Source organism: Urtica dioica, chromosome 12 (genome assembly GCF_054948205.1).
Source record: "Urtica dioica subsp. dioica isolate 48M chromosome 12, U.dioica_male_clone48M_v1_H2, whole genome shotgun sequence".
Taxonomy (NCBI): Eukaryota; Viridiplantae; Streptophyta; class Magnoliopsida; order Rosales; family Urticaceae; genus Urtica; species Urtica dioica.
In genome coordinates, this window is record NC_142767.1 from 17,368,029 (window position 1) to 17,383,236 (window position 15,208).

At 37.4% G+C, this 15,208-nt stretch overlaps 3 protein-coding genes across 4 annotated transcripts; 2 read left to right on the forward strand and 1 right to left on the reverse strand.

Moving 5' to 3' along the window:
- The first annotated feature begins 569 nt into the window (after positions 1-569).
- Positions 570-1,666, forward strand: LOC149379710 (PRA1 family protein B1-like). The gene has a single exon (XM_089603795.1). The coding sequence runs from the start codon at positions 659-661 to the stop codon at positions 1,307-1,309; it is 651 nt and encodes a 216-aa protein (XP_089459921.1). The 5' UTR covers positions 570-658; the 3' UTR covers positions 1,310-1,666.
- A 2,648-nt stretch (positions 1,667-4,314) lies between these two features.
- Positions 4,315-7,717, forward strand: LOC149379711 (biotin/lipoyl attachment domain-containing protein). The gene is made up of 9 exons (XM_089603221.1): positions 4,315-4,548; positions 5,303-5,467; positions 5,841-5,905; positions 6,181-6,234; positions 6,456-6,716; positions 6,819-6,881; positions 6,966-7,034; positions 7,138-7,183; positions 7,421-7,717. The coding sequence occupies exons 1-9, from the start codon at positions 4,515-4,517 to the stop codon at positions 7,480-7,482; spliced, it is 819 nt and encodes a 272-aa protein (XP_089459347.1). The 5' UTR covers positions 4,315-4,514; the 3' UTR covers positions 7,483-7,717.
- Positions 7,718-8,454: 737 nt separating this feature from the next.
- Positions 8,455-13,464, reverse strand: LOC149379712 (uncharacterized). 2 transcript variants are annotated; one of them, XM_089603616.1, is made up of 12 exons: positions 13,316-13,464; positions 11,948-12,171; positions 11,663-11,844; positions 10,772-11,569; positions 10,597-10,674; positions 10,177-10,492; positions 9,867-10,066; positions 9,563-9,639; positions 9,273-9,374; positions 9,000-9,186; positions 8,833-8,894; positions 8,455-8,689 (listed from the first exon to the last, which is right to left on the reverse strand). In XM_089603616.1, exons 2-12 carry the CDS (start codon positions 12,144-12,146, stop codon positions 8,644-8,646), a joined length of 2,247 nt encoding a protein of 748 aa, XP_089459742.1. In that variant the 5' UTR covers positions 12,147-12,171; positions 13,316-13,464; the 3' UTR covers positions 8,455-8,643. The 2 variants fall into 2 exon arrangements, with proteins under 2 accessions (XP_089459742.1, XP_089459741.1); XM_089603615.1 differs by lacking the exon at positions 13,316-13,464 and having other exon boundaries at positions 11,948-12,408.
- Positions 13,465-15,208: the final 1,744 nt, after the last annotated feature.

A 15,208-nucleotide genomic window follows, 5' to 3' on the forward strand; every position in this document is an offset into this window, starting at 1 on the left:
CTCTAAAAAAGATGTGCTATAGCTAAATAGCCAAATGAATTTGTAAAATAGCAAAGATTTGTTTAAAATAAATTAAATAACTAAAATATGCAAGTATCATGTGATTAAGGTTTTTGAAAGTAACAAATCACTTCTATAAATAGTTAAAAATGTTAATCATAGCATCAATAAAAATATTTGACAATAACTTTGATTATTTTGTTGAAAACTTAAGATTTTGACTATTTTGTTACACAATTAGTTTTTAGGACTATTTTGTATATTTTGTGCAATTATGACTAAGTGTCTTACTAATTTCTCAACGACTGAGGTTATGGTTATCTTGTCGTTTACTACACAGTTATCCTGAGAAATGAAGAAGATTACCTTTTTTTTTTAACTTATAAATGTCCGACATTTCTAAAGAAGAAAATATGAAGAGGGAAATTTACCATTTTCGGTAATTGTTGTTAAAGAAAAACATAAGGCATTTTTACGATTGTCCTTACCCTCGTAAATACGACGCCGTTTTCAACTCACCACCGTCTATAGTCCCCTTTCATTTCGCTGCTATTAATTCTAGAATTGACTTTTTAACAAATATACAGTTCTCTCCCTCTCTCTCTCTAACTCAAAAACCCCACACGTTCTCTCTCCTCCACCACGTAACCCATCATCCATGGCGTCTCCACCGACACTCCCGATCTCGAACGCCCAGCCCACGGCCTCCTCCGGCGCCGCCGCCTCGACCGCACCGGTCTCCAACCCCGCCTTCCGCACGTTCGTCTCGCGCCTCTCCGCCACCGTCCGCGGCGGCCTCGCGCAGCGCCGCCCGTGGCTCGAGCTCGTGGACCGCTCCGCCATGTCCCGGCCGGACTCCGTCTCCGACGCCGTCTCCCGGATCCGCAAGAATCTGACCTACTTCCGAGTCAACTACGCCACCTTGGTCGCCCTCGTCGTGTGCCTCTCTCTCATCACCCATCCCTTCTCTCTCATCGTCCTCGCTTCGCTCCTCTCCGCCTGGGCCTTCCTCTACCTCTTCAGGCCCGCCGATCAGCCGCTGGTTCTCTTCGGCCGGACATTCTCCGACGCCGAGACGCTCATCGGACTCGTCGTCGTTACCGTCCTCGTCGTCTTCGTCTCCAGCGTCGGATCGCTTCTGATCTCCGCTCTCAGCGTTGGATTCGCTCTCGTTTGCGCTCACGGCGCGTTTAGGGCTCCCGAGGATCTTTTCCTCGACGATCAGGAGCCGGCGAACGCCGGATTCCTCTCGTTCCTTGGCGGCGCCGCCGCTTCGGCTGCCGCGCCGTCCTTCGCCGCCCGCGTGTAGTGAAATGGAAGTTGAAGAAAAATTTAAATTGTTTATTATTTCGGCGGTTTTGGATTGAGGAATTAGGGATTGTTTTGATTCGGATCTGAAGTCTGAACCTAATTTGTTCGGAGAGACTTGTAATTCCTCCTGATTGAGAGAAACTTAGTTCTTTTGGCCACTGTTTGTATCAATATATTTTTTCTCACTTTTTTTTTATGTAATTTGATTTGGGTATTTGGAGTACAATGGTAGTAGAACTGGAAATTGAAGGTGCGGTTCTGTGTTAATTAAATCTATAGATGATTTGGGAATTCGATGCATATAGCAGAAGATTTATGATTCCAACTCCCGAGTATGCAGTGACTTCCTTTTTCTTTTGTTATTTTTTTTCTTCCTGATTGCGCGTTTTGAAGTATACTTGACTTGCAATCTATTTCTTCTTTAAGTTTCGTTTCTGAAACTATTGAAATGCACAGAGAGTTTGATCAAGATGTGCAAAGAAATGATGCTTTTGAACTCTGATGTGGCCACAAAGCAAGCAAGTCATGGCGGGCCAGGAAGCTGAAGATGAACAGTAAAGCTTCGCTGTATTTCATGGCAGCTCCGGAGTTCGATTCCAAACTTATTTGACTAAGTTTTTATCTTATGGCTCTCACTCTGTCATTAGTAATTTTTTGTTTTCGGATTAACTTAGAATTGATAAACAATATATTATAAAGTGTTTTAAGGTTAGTATCGAACTCCTCTTGGGAGGACTGCAATAAAACGGTAAAATTTATAGACAATGCCAAACCATCATTTTACTGGAATGTCGAAAATAATCGCCTCTACAAAATGATCTTCTCTAAATCGGGCTCATAAAGTCTGTGATTCAATCAATTCCCACATGTATGAGCTCATTTAAGGTGCCGATCGGAATTCACGAGGAAATTGAGGGGGCTTGTGCGGATTTCTGGTGGGGCAAGAGAACGATAAGAAACGGTTCATTGGAAAAACTGAAAATCTCTCGGATATTAGGATAGATGGATTCTCTCACCTACGAGTTTCAAAGTCCAATCCCCGCAGACTTAACATAAACTCCACAATCAACGAGCTTATTTTAGACTCACGGGAAATGGAATGCGAAACTTATTCGGGATCCTTTCTCATCCTTTTGAAGAGGACAACATCCTCTCTCTATGGCGAGAGAGCATTTTGGAAAGAAAGGCGGGTATGCGATAAAAAGTGGATATAAAAATCCGATTTCAAGACTGCGATTTCGTTTTCTACAACGCCGAGATTTTACAGCCAGCGAAGAAGGCTTCGTTGTCGAAGACATTGTTCCATTAACCAAGGATTCTGATTCAAGGTTTTGCTTTGTTGAAATAGAGTGGCACATCAGTTATCTCATTGTAATTTACACTCATGTTTTATCGCTACTTGGTTTGAGACTCCTCCTTGTATTGGCCATGCTTTCCTTGTTGAGAAGTAATAAAAAGTTTTCAGTCTTTCTCTTCAATAAAAAAAGAGTAAAGCTATTCGGCACGATTTACGATTCAAAACGATCCACTCACGTGTTGACACGTGGCAGTTCATTGCCACGTGTCAACACGTGAGTGGATCGTTTTGAGTCGTAAATCGTGCCAAAAATCAATTCTGATAAAAAAACATATACAAAGCAGATGAAGTGTCAATAAAATTCCCAATAGAGGACAGCCACTTCACAATGTCGTTTGTCTCATACTTTTTCCATACGACGCACCGTTTGATAAGGTATCTTCCGTTGTGAATCCCCAAGCAGCGCCCCAGATAAGGAAAATATATTAATCATCTATGACCTTATTTTTTTTGGATTCCTGATTTCACTAAACTGAATCAAAGAGTGTTTAGATAATAAATTTTTTTAATATTTCTTAAACAAAAAAAATATATAATACAAAATCTATCAACTTATTCTTAAAAAAATTAGTATATATAGGGTGAGTTAACCTATTAGCCAACATCAACATTTTGTAAAGTAGTCAAAGTTTGTTTTTATTGTGAATATAGCCCACCATAATTTTACAATCAGTAATATAGCCCTCTTATCTCCCATATTGAAACACACACGCAAAACTACTCACCTCCTCACCCACCTCTCCGCCGCACTTCTCCGAATCCTTTAGTAGCCTCATCAGTTCCTCCCCGCTGCCACCGAATCTCCTCCCCCGGATCGGACTGCCTCTCTGCCGCCAGAGCCGTCGCGAGGTTCATCTATGGCCACAAATCCAAATCCGACTCACGCTTTGGACTCGGATCTCGCTCCTCTGGTCGACGGTCGTCCTCGTCGTCGGTGACGTTGATCGCGATCTTACGACACTCGATTCCGATGAATTTGAATCCCAAGCGTTCAATGAGACTTCTGGCTTCGTCGGAGGAAGCTTCGACCATTTGCTCCCCTCAGAGAGCAAAAGATTTCTCCGATGTCGCCTTGGTTCGCCTCTCTCTGCTGCAAAACTAGGCCTGAGGGTATTTTCTGATGTATTAAACAGTGAGATAATATTGAAATCCATGTTTGTATCTTGTCAAATAAGGTCTGTTAATTCTTCAAACCTTCACGTTGTTTGTGAATAAAATCATTTGAAAATGGTGCTTATCTCACAAAACAAAACGGCAAAGTTCTAATCCGAAATCGGCGAAGGCTGTTTGGACTCGATGATGGAGAAAATTTGGACCGATAATAAATTAAATTAACCTAAACAGAAAATTAAATTAACTTTGAAGTTAATAAAATTAATTGGAAAAGTAAAATTAAATTAATTACATATTAAATCAAACTAACTTCGCAGCAAATTAAATTAACTGTAAAAGTAAATTAACTTAACTCTTTTTCACAATAGAATAACTGTACTTACGAAAATATGTGAATTATTTACTTCAAATTTAAACTAAATTTTTAAAATGAGGTAAAAAAAATAAGTTAGTTACAACAAACAAATACTTGTATATAATATAATCCGTTTTAATTGACAAAATCATAAACTTAGAATGTAACATAAATATGTGTTTTTTTTTTTAATATGCGCACGATAGCAAAGGAGGTGTCCGTAGAGAAACGGAGAAACTGATGAGTGAGTGAATTAGGCGGATATTACAAAGACGAACCCAACTGCGCTTAAACCAACCCCAACTCTCTCCCTCTCTCTCATATATAAATACATTTCGGTTCTTCGCATCTGACATTTCTCTCTGATTCGCGTCTCTCATGGATTCCTCTGCAGTTCTCCGATCCTTTCACTGTAAGTCACTCATCGATATCTCAACCGATCTGAGTAATACTGTATCGTTTTATCGACGAGGTTTCAGTGGGTTTTTAGCTTAGATGTTCGGTTTACGACTATGAAATTTGGAGGGAAAGTACGGACTTTCCTGCAAGGTTCGTGATTTATATTTTGGTTCTCAATTTGCTGGCAAGCTTCTTCTTCGGAGGATTGAAGTGAACGTTTCTTTTTTCTCTTTTGAATATTTTCTTTCGTTAGAATCAAGTTCTAGGGACATAGGTTCTAGATTTTAGTTCCTATGATCTTCATTTGCGTTTTATTTGGATCTTTCACTTGTGTTGATGGATAACGTGGCTTCTTTTTTTTTTTTAAGCTAATGGATCTGAAATTCTAATTGAGTGTATGTGATTAACGTCTCTTTTAATTTATTTTTTACGTATGTGATTGAATTGATTGACTTCAATAAAGAGTTGCAAAATCTCAGGTCATTCCATCTTAATGTGATTCGAATTTACACGCTTGACATAGAATTTTCGATCGAAAATAGTTTACATGCCTCATTAAATAGTTTTCATTTTTTTTATTACTTTCCATTTCGAACCAACAAAAAATCTTAAAACTCGAATGTTAGATACTGTTCTTTGAAGCTGTTGTAGACGTGCACTTTCAGGTGTCGGTAATCCGCTGAGCTTAACTTTGAGTTGTCTAAGCAAAGATGAGCTTGCCTAATATTTATTTATGTATTATGTCTCGTGGGACTTTGAACAATCAGGTTCGGTTGGGACTATTGTGCAAACGAGACCCCTTAAACCAAGTAGATTTGGCGCTTCAAGCTTGTCTACGAGTCGCAAATTAACCTATTCTCAGAAAAGGCAGAAGGGACTTATTGTATCATGTGTGAAGACATCCGAGCCTAAGAAGATTGATGAGTCCAATGGTGAGGTTACTGTGATTTTCAAACTCAGATTCATATTCATATTTATCTTGAATAGTTGGGGGGGTTTTTTGTTCCGGCTTAAATCATGTTTGACTGAAATTGTGAAGTTCGATGTTCGTTTGCTTTGCTAATACTTTTTTTCCTTTGAGGATGTTGTTGTGGTGTGTGGAACTATGGGGACTGATTAAATAGGAATAATGCTTTCAATGGCATCTACTCATATTTAATCTGTTGTTTTGATTTGTGTTTATTTGTTTTTTTTTTTCCATTGATTCTCTAATCTAATCTAATATATGTTGTTCCATGATTAGCCTTTTATTTATTTCGTATATTTTTCAACCCCATTCATGCTCGTGATTATTTGTTGTATCAGATTCAGCTCTGCAAGGTTCGTTGGAGAAAACTCCATCAAGTGCAACTTTTCCCAGCGGATTTGAAGTAAGTATACTTTTCAGGATCAACATTTATCTATTTTTTACCACGACCATTATCACAACTAATTTCGTTCAAACGCATTAATATGAATATAATCCTAACCTAGACATATTATAAACATTTTCTAGCAATTGTTAACTCCGACTATATTCAGCTATCATATTTATCCTGTAGTCGTGGTGATAATTGTGTGTGTTCATAATTATATTTTCAATACAATTGAAGTGATATCTTTACTACGGTACATTTGACTTACTATTATTGTTTTGAATCACAAGGCATTGATGCTAGAGGTCTGTGACGAGACAGAGATTGCCGAATTGAAATTGAAGGTAAGCCTCGAAAGTCTTATTAAGAAACCAAAATTTACTGTGGAAGTTATTTGCATGCAAAAAGTCCTGCAAGTTTTAAGTAAGTACTTTCATGAGAGTAAATATACCCAAGTAATTACGAAACACCTCTTAAGAACCTAAAATTCAGAACCACTTTCTTGTTATACACTCCATTATCCTTGATCAGCCGGGTTTTTTTTATTATTATTTTGTAATAATAGGTTGGAGGGTTTGAAATGCATATGAAGCGAAACATCGGAGCTACCATAGCACCTATGTCCAACATCTCGCCAATGTCACCACCTCCGATTCCATCCAAACCGATGGTTGACTCTTCTCCTTCTCCGCCACAGCCATCGCCTCCCAAAGCTTCTCCTCCAAAATCAAGCCCGTTCGCAAACACCTCTCTGGTCAATTCATCGAAGTTGGCGGCCTTGGAAGCTTCTGGATCTAATGCTTATGTACTCGTTCCTTCTCCAACGGTAAACTCTCTTCTGGCTGTTTGAAGAACCCTTCACTTCATTTCCGTGTGCTGCGTAAGAATATTGATTGCTATATCTGCAATCGGTTATTTTCGTTTTCAGGTCGGATCATTCCGAAGGGGAAGAAAGCTGAAAGGAAAAAGGCTACCACCCATCTGTAAAGAGGTATATCTGATGTAAATTTGACCGAGATAACTTGCGAGTCTGAATCGGGTTTTTTTTTTCGTCTTCTTGATTTGGGATTTCCAGGGAGATCTAATTAAAGAGGGACAAGTAATTGGATACGTGGATCAATTCGGCACTGAACTTCCGGTGAAGGTATGGTTTCTATCTTCACCTCCGATGTGTGTTTTTCTAGTGTTAGAAATAGAATAGACCTCGAACCTATCTCATGATGACATGCTCTTATTATGATGAGCAGACCGATGTCGGTGGTGAAGTTCTGAAGCTCCTCTTTGCCGATGGAGGTTAGTGAAAAACAAACAGCTATGCTTTTGTATGCATTATTCTCTCTGATGTTGGGTTTTTTATTTGGGAATTGTATTTCATCTTCTACCCTAAAAGATAAAATCAAAGAATTCACTGAGTATGATGAGCCAAAATTTGCCATCAGTTTTTGTGTCATTTATATGAAGGGCTATGGTAGGTTCAGATCTTTAACAAATACGTGCTTAATTAAGTCGTAAATCTCATTCTGTTAACAGAGGCTGTTGGTTACGGAGAACCTCTTATTGCTGTCCTGCCATCATTTCATGGTATCAGGTGAAGTTACTCTCCAATAGTATTCTAGTTGCTTGCAGATCTTTGAGGCTTTCCCAGTTCTAGAGTCATTTTCATTCCTTTTTTTTAGTTTTATTTTATCTTTTTTTTTTTATGTACCTGTGTTGTTTATTGGGACGCTGGTGTAATTGATTTTGTTATTTATGTTGTTTTCTGGTCACTCAAAAATATTTGGCATCCATAACAAATAATTTATCAAAAGCATTACTATGGGCCCCATACATGGACAGGATTTTTACTTTTATTTTTTATTTTTTATTTTTTTTAACATATGCCCAAGTTTCTAATGAATTTAACAAGGGGGAATTTCAGTTTAATAATGTATCAAATTACGGTTTCTATGTCAACAATGCAAAATTGTCCCATCCAGTTCGTTTACTGAAGGAAAATTGCCAAAAGGTGGACTAAATTAAGGCAAAATTCCATTTTCCTATTTTTTTCAAAAATTTACCAAACTAGGACCGGTCAAACAAAAGTCAAATGAGAGATACACAAAAATCTACCTATTATACCATCATACTAATTACCAACTTACAATCTTCTCCAATAAAATCTCTTATTTTTTCTCTTTCTTTCTATTTTCCCGTTCATCTCATCGAAAAAACAAATTTTTTTTTTTATTAGTCCTAGTTTGGTAAATTTTTGAAAAAAAATAGGAAAATGAAATTTTGCCTTAATTTAGTCCTAGTAAGGAAATGTCCCCACGAATAAGTTTATAAACTTTGAAGAAATGTACGTAATTTTGACATTTACTTCAAAGTTTATAAACTTAATTGTGTAGTCAAATATAGAGTATGCCTATTTTTAAGAGTATGCTGTCAAATTAAGTTTAATTTAATTTCGCAATTTTAGAATTTTAGACTGAGATAGAACTCAAAATCAGACCACTTATTATTATTATTATTATTTTTTTTTTATAAAATCAAACCACTTATAAAAGATCAAATTTCTCTTTAATAATAGCAATAATAATATTAAGTCTTATAACTTGATAAACAAAGCACCACATAAGTCACAAGTACTCGTGCCAGTATTAGCAAATTATATGAAATCGATTCCTTTTTAGTCACTATTACATTTTAAGCGATATATCTTATAATATAATTACTACTAGTTGATTAACGAGTACGTTTTTCTCATGTGCCGATTAGCCACTGTTTGCAGTTAAGTCATTCTTGGAAGTGATATAAAGCCTGCAATTGTAACCATAGTATATACATATTATTATTATTAACAAAAGATTAACCACCATCCCAGCTAGCTGTTATTAAAAAAAAGAAAAAAAAAGCCCTCTTCTTCCAAGATTCATTACAAGGCAATGGCAGAGAAGTACAACCTTTTGCCTATGCCTTTCAACTTAGTGGCTTCCCATCCATGCCCTTCTTTGTAGTACTCCACCTGAAAAATGAAGCAATGCAACAAACTCCATTTTCATGAAATCGCTATTATTAAAAAAAAAAAAAGATATAACTAATTTTTACATGGGAAAAAAAAAGGGCATACTGTGTTGAGGAAGTCACGATTGTCTGTCATGCCACCGAGGGCATAAATTCGATCTTCGACCACAACAGCGGTGGCGTAGAGCCGACAATCATTCATGGGCTCTCCAGCCATCCACGAGCCTCTACGAGGATCGAAAATATCGACCGTCGACACAGATTTATTCCCATCATACCCTCCCACAGCAAACCTATAACAAACAGTTTGATATTCATTTCACCAACCACATACACATATTGTTATTCTAACTAGTGAGACATGAAATATAAAACTCACAGCTTTTCGTTGAGCACAACCAGAGAATGGCAGGCCCTACTGGTTGGCATGCTCTCGAGTCTCGTCCATGAACGTTCTCTTGGATCGAACCGCTCCACTGAGCTGAGACATTGAGGGAATGTATTTTTGTTAAGGTGTTATGAATATGGTCTGAGAGGAAAGGTTGCATGCAACTAACAGATATTATTATTGAGTGACTGCCTCTAGAAAAAGAATAACTGACTATTCATCTACAAAATAAATATAGGAAGGAATTACGAAAAGGACCACCAATCAGAAGGTGATAGTACCTTAGGTAGACATTTCGATCAAATCCTCCGACAACATACATCGCCCCATTGATTTCCGCAGCGCCGTGAGAAATCCTCTGACAAAAAAAAGATTCTCCAGGGTGAAATTAAAATGCATCGGGATAAATAGTCAGAAACATTCAAAAAAAAAAAAAAAAAAAAATTCCGAGTACTGGGAAAGGTAAACTTTGCAATTTTATCAAACATTTATAAGTTAAAAAATCTGTTTCAAAATGTGCTCAGCTGGTAAAAATGCCATTCAGGATATGCAGCTGAATATATATTCACTAAACGGACAAAATACCTGTTGCAGCATCGGTTTGGAAGAAGTCCACGAACCATAATCCAGAAGATACATATCCACCTCAGAGAAACATTCATCGCCATCGCTACCGCCGATAGCATAAATCTTGTCATTGAATGAAACACTTGCTAGGTTTCCTTTTTTTCGTCTCAACGAAGGAAAACTGGTCCACTTGTCGCTAAATGGGTTATATGATTCAACTTCATATCACCCCAAGAACAGAAAAACAAAGTCAGATATCTCGAATCTGCAAAAGTCCTGCATAAAAAAAATGGAAAATGCGAAGCAAAAGTCGAATGGAAGTAAATACCTTCATCGTGCCAGGCTTGATTGATTCCACCGCCTAGAAGATAAATCTCGTCCCTCAACTTTGTGGCAGAGGAATGTTTGAGTAAGACACGCATGGGACAACGGGGTTCCGTGAGGTCTATAGAAGGAACATAGCACTCCGTACTTTTCAAATACGAAGAACCGTCGTGTCCTCCAACTACAATAATAGAGCTACCAAGTGTCTGATCGTCGGTCGATTCTGGTTCTTCCTTGAGACTCCCAGTCTTTTCGATCAGCTGGCCATCAACTCCCTCCCATTTACCTTTCAAACACTGAATCTCGAGTCTCGACCTTACCTGCACAAATGATCAAAATGAAAAAAAAGCACCATGACTTGCTAACTAAGCTACATAAACTTCAAAACATATCATAAAATACAAGAGTTTCACAAGCACCATACCACATCCTGCTCCAACTTAGAAATATTCTTCTGTTGTTCGCGATGAGACAATTTCAGCTTGCCAACTTCACCAACCAGCTTTTAGTCATTCATGCACAGCAATACCAAGTTAAACATAATTATGAACGGAGAATAAATCATAAAGCTTAAGCGTATAACGCGGAAAGTCAATTACCTGGCTCACGATAGAGCAAATATCAAAAGACTTGGATTCCAAGAGATTTGATCTTTCTTCTGTGACTTCCAAAGGGCGGTTTTCACTATCTAAATCTTCAGAGCTGCAATCTGTATTCGACTCTGAACTACTAGACGTGGCCTTAGCATGTGAAGCCTTGTGAGAAGAAGAGGAACTTCCGACAATTGGGTTGAAGGAATTCAAAGCTCCATTGCTCTGCCCCGCGCCCAAATGTCCCGCCCGGTTTTTCTCCGACTCGTCTAAAGAAGCTTTTGAAGAATTATTTACCGCATTGTCTGAAACAGGATCGGATACCCATCCCAAAGCAGCATGATCAGAACTGCGCGGGACCGAAATGTTCACATCCGGACTTCTCTTTTCAGTCTTGAACAATACTGAAGACCAAGTCGGAGGGCACGGATTCCGACGCTTGACTTCTCCAACTTTGTCTTCGAGAAGTACACTAACCGCCACTTTCTCCGCGAGGTCTTTGGCATCATAAGTGCCCCAACCAGAGGTGTGATTTCCGTTTCTGTTCCTGCCAGGATGTGCAAAGCCAAGAGTGTTCGGCGGAGGAATAGCTCTGGGCTTAGGCTCCGGCTTCACCGTATGTGTATATTGTGGTACCGAAGTACTTGCAGTCGTTTTGGAAGTCCTAAACAAAGCGATTAGCTTCTGTGTCTGAGCCCGATCAAGCTCAAAGTGAAAGTGCTTTTCCTCGTAGTAGTTGTCTTTAATTATTTGCTTGAACTGTATTTCGGGCAGCGCCGGGCATTGATCCTTGATTCCAATCTTCACCTTAATTTAAAAATAAAAAAATCTCAGGCATTTAGAAAAATTATTAGTTAAAAAGATAACAACAAAAACAGTGAGGAAAAAATCAGTTTATACTTGTGCAGGATACAGGGTAATTTCACGCTCATTCCCAGTCCAAGCTCTCGGCTCGATTTTAAACTGTCCGTCGCTCACGGCCTCGAAGATTCCGTAGAGAAACTTCTCAGTGTAGTTGAACAAAAACAATGGTAAACCAGGGCCTATGTTCTTCACATACGAAAAATGTGTACTTGGTAATCCTAATCAAGTGAGAGGAGAAAAAAAAAAAAAAAAGTTAAGAAGATTCACAATATATGGTGTCCAAAAAAAAAGGCATGGAGATTGAAGATGAAACAGACGAACCGAATAACTTTCTGTTGCGACACTCTTGCACGGTGCTATTTGTGCAGCCGAAAATAACTCCGCCGAGATCGCTTTTCTTCAGATTCCTGAAAATGGGAGGACAGTAGACTGTTGATGAGCCGTGCCCGTGAGTTTCATATTTTTCTGCGACAGACTTTTCTGGTAATGTGAAAGTATGCGTTTTTCTTCCAGCGCCCATTCTGATCTTCCTTCCTCTTCTTCTTCTTCTTCAAAGAAACAGTTCACTTGTGAGAAAGAGGTTGTAATATCTTCTATTCCAAAAAAGATAAACTATTAAGCATAAGAGTTACGGGCCAAAAATGGCAAAGCAAAACCCAAACAGTAAAAAAAAATTAGATTTTAGTTCTGTTCCTCATCCCCTTATGATGGTTTTGTTTTATATGTTATATATGTAAAAATTTAATTAAAAAACTTATGAGGTTTATATGGTTTTCTTCTACACACAACTATATTTTGGACTGATTGCATAATTTTTCTTAAGTGGTCAAAAGTTAAAGAGGGCTGTAGTTAAGAAATTCAACAGTTAAGCTTAAAATGGCCGAGATTCTTTTCTCTCCCTTTTTTCCCTTCATATAAACTGATTACTCATATAATTCTTTTACTTTGACGAATAAATTTCAGAGATCAAGACAAAGAAGTCACTTGTAAGGAAAAGAAATAGAAACATATATGGATTCGTCAACGTGGAAAATTAGTATCTCTGCTCAAGAATTTAACTATACCAACCCAATTAAAGAGGAATGCAAAAAAGCAAAAGAAAGAGTTACAAAAAGCATGAGAGGAAAAGTTCTTATTACTAACAATTTATTCTTCTTTTCTTCTCTTTTAGTTCAGCGCCACTTAAAATAAACAAGCATGCAATACAGGTTTCATGTTGGATTACACTTGTAGCAATGAGTGGAAAAAAAAAAATAAACACTTAAAATTCAGCCAAAAAGAAAGACGAAGAACACACAAAACCAGAATCACCTCTTTGCAACAAGAAACCCCGTTTACTCAGATGATAATCAAGCGAAAATAAAATGAAATTCAAAATTTTAAAAACAATGCCGAGATTCACATACATCCCGATCGATTCTCTAAATACTTAAAAGTTCTATAAAAAAAAAAAAAAAAAAAAAACACAAACTCATAATTTTCTTTTTGAAACCAGAAACGCCTTTCTTACAGATGATCACGCAAAAAAAAAAAACCTAAAACTAAAATGAAAGACGAGAAACACATAAATTACGATCTTATATCTCTAATCAGTGCAAAAAAAAAAAAAAACCTTTCTTACGAATGAACATGCAAAAGTAAATAAATAAAAAAAATAATAAAATATAACCATGACCGAGAAGCACATACATTACAGTCGATTTTCTCAAAAGCTCCTAGTTGAAAAGAAATTTGCTCGTCCTTTTCCTTGTGTGTGTGCGCGTTTGTTTCTCGCTTCTGAGAGTAAGAAAAAGAAAACGAAGGAAAACGAGGCTATTTATTTACTTTGGAGGAGCGATCAGAAAACGGAATATTTGTGCAGAGTAGAAAAGCATGAAGGTCGTCTCATGAAGGACTCATTTTCGGAAAACTGAAAAAGCAAACACCGAGTGGACTCAGCGTGTCGCGACACTAAATCAAAGAGCGCGAAAATGTATCATAACCTCTCTGATTTTCTCAGTCTATTTTCCGTGTTGTCATTTCCCGACGCGCGCGTATCGACCACTCGCCTATCTTGGCCGTCCGATGGAGCGTTGATGGTTTGACTGGTCTCGGTTTCGCGACGATCCGACGGTGAGGATCGCGAGTGTGATTCCATTTGGTGGTCCTACTCTTATTGCCAAAAATGGCGAGGTTTGTGTTTATGTTGCAAAAGAGTTTTTTTCAAACACTGGTAGTGGTTGCATTATGGCCGTCTGATACCATTGGCATTAATTTATATCCAATGGTGTGATGCGAGTTTTGTATAAAACATTAATGAGCGTTAGATGATGTATAAAACATTAATAGTTAATACGCGCTCCGAGCTTAAACAATAAAGATTATAAAAGAGAAGTAATTTGTTCTAATCTTTCAGCTCTCACTTGGTTACGTGGTATGTGTGGTGTAATTATATTTCCAAAGACACCTTGTTTAGGCGTCCTTAATTAATCACTATATTATGATTCAAAATTAATCTTTATATTACCCGAACAATGCTTACACCAAGTACAATTACATATCATTATGTGCTTAATTAAATAGTTACAAACAAGGAGTTGTTCTAGTATTTGGAGTAGGCCAAATAGAACTCACATTAGCTGAAATCTCACGAATTGCTTAGATAATTTTGGTCAACTTTATATTTTTAGATAAATTAATTTTCTCCGAATTTGTTTACCTTAAGTTCATGAACATTAACAACGTTTATGTAAAATATTAAAATCCGAAGTAATGCTAAAGGGTTATTGTAGTAAAATCACGCTGGCAAATGCATGCCCACAATAGGTGAACCTGAATTCCTAATCCCGCTGCTGTATAGAAGCTTCTTGAATGTTATTATTTATTTTTTTGTTTTTTTTTTTTAGTTTTTTTCCTTGGATTGGAGGAGCTTGAGTGATTATCCACTTTTTATGCCCAGGTAACTCCAACAGCTAGTTTGAATTTGTGTTTTTGTTATAAATAGCTGTATAGTCTATACACGAATTATCTCATAAAATATAACAAAAAGGGTTTAGACACATTTTATCCGTCAAAAGCTTTGAAAGTTGTGTATGTTTCTCAAACAGACACGACACTAACCACATCTTAAGATCCTTGTCTAAAATTAATTCGATGCGATAAATCATGACCGTTGCTAAATTAATTCGATGCGACAAGTCACATACATGATAAATTGCGTCTATACCTCAAAATCAGGATACGAAAATAATCTCTCACCAAATGACGACAGAGAATACAGATGCGATAAGTCGCGTGTATTTGTATTTTTTTAAAAATTAATTATTAGAGTGATGAAATATAATATCAAAATAAAATTATAAAAAAATTAACTTAAGTACGAGAATGTAAAATTTGTACACGTGTCATAGAAACTTGTTGATCTTCTGTGCGAAATCTTGACAACAATGGAAGAACACGAATCACGGCACACAAACACAAGGCGATTTACCCTAGTTCGGTCATAAAAAAGACCTAATCCAGACAGTTCTCTCAGAATCGTCCAAAGATTTACCAGAAAGACGATTCTAACACAAGTACAACACAGTACAATAAGCATGCTCA

Coding starts and splice junctions, on each gene's coding strand:
- LOC149379712 (XM_089603616.1), bottom strand. CDS start 12,146: ATGGGCGCTGGAAGAAAAACGCATACTTTCACATTACCAGAAAAGTCT. Junction 10,067..10,176: donor TCAAGCCTGGCACGATGAAG/GTATTTACTTCC, acceptor GGTGATATGAAG/TTGAATCATATAACCCATTT. Junction 8,895..8,999: donor ATCGTGACTTCCTCAACACA/GTATGCCCTTTT, acceptor TTCATTTTTCAG/GTGGAGTACTACAAAGAAGG.
- LOC149379711 (XM_089603221.1), top strand. CDS start 4,515: ATGGATTCCTCTGCAGTTCTCCGATCCTTTCACT. Junction 5,468..5,840: donor GAAGATTGATGAGTCCAATG/GTGAGGTTACTG, acceptor TTGTTGTATCAG/ATTCAGCTCTGCAAGGTTCG. Junction 6,882..6,965: donor TACCACCCATCTGTAAAGAG/GTATATCTGATG, acceptor TGGGATTTCCAG/GGAGATCTAATTAAAGAGGG.
- LOC149379710 (XM_089603795.1), top strand. CDS start 659: ATGGCGTCTCCACCGACACTCCCGATCTCGAACGCCCAGCCCACGGCC.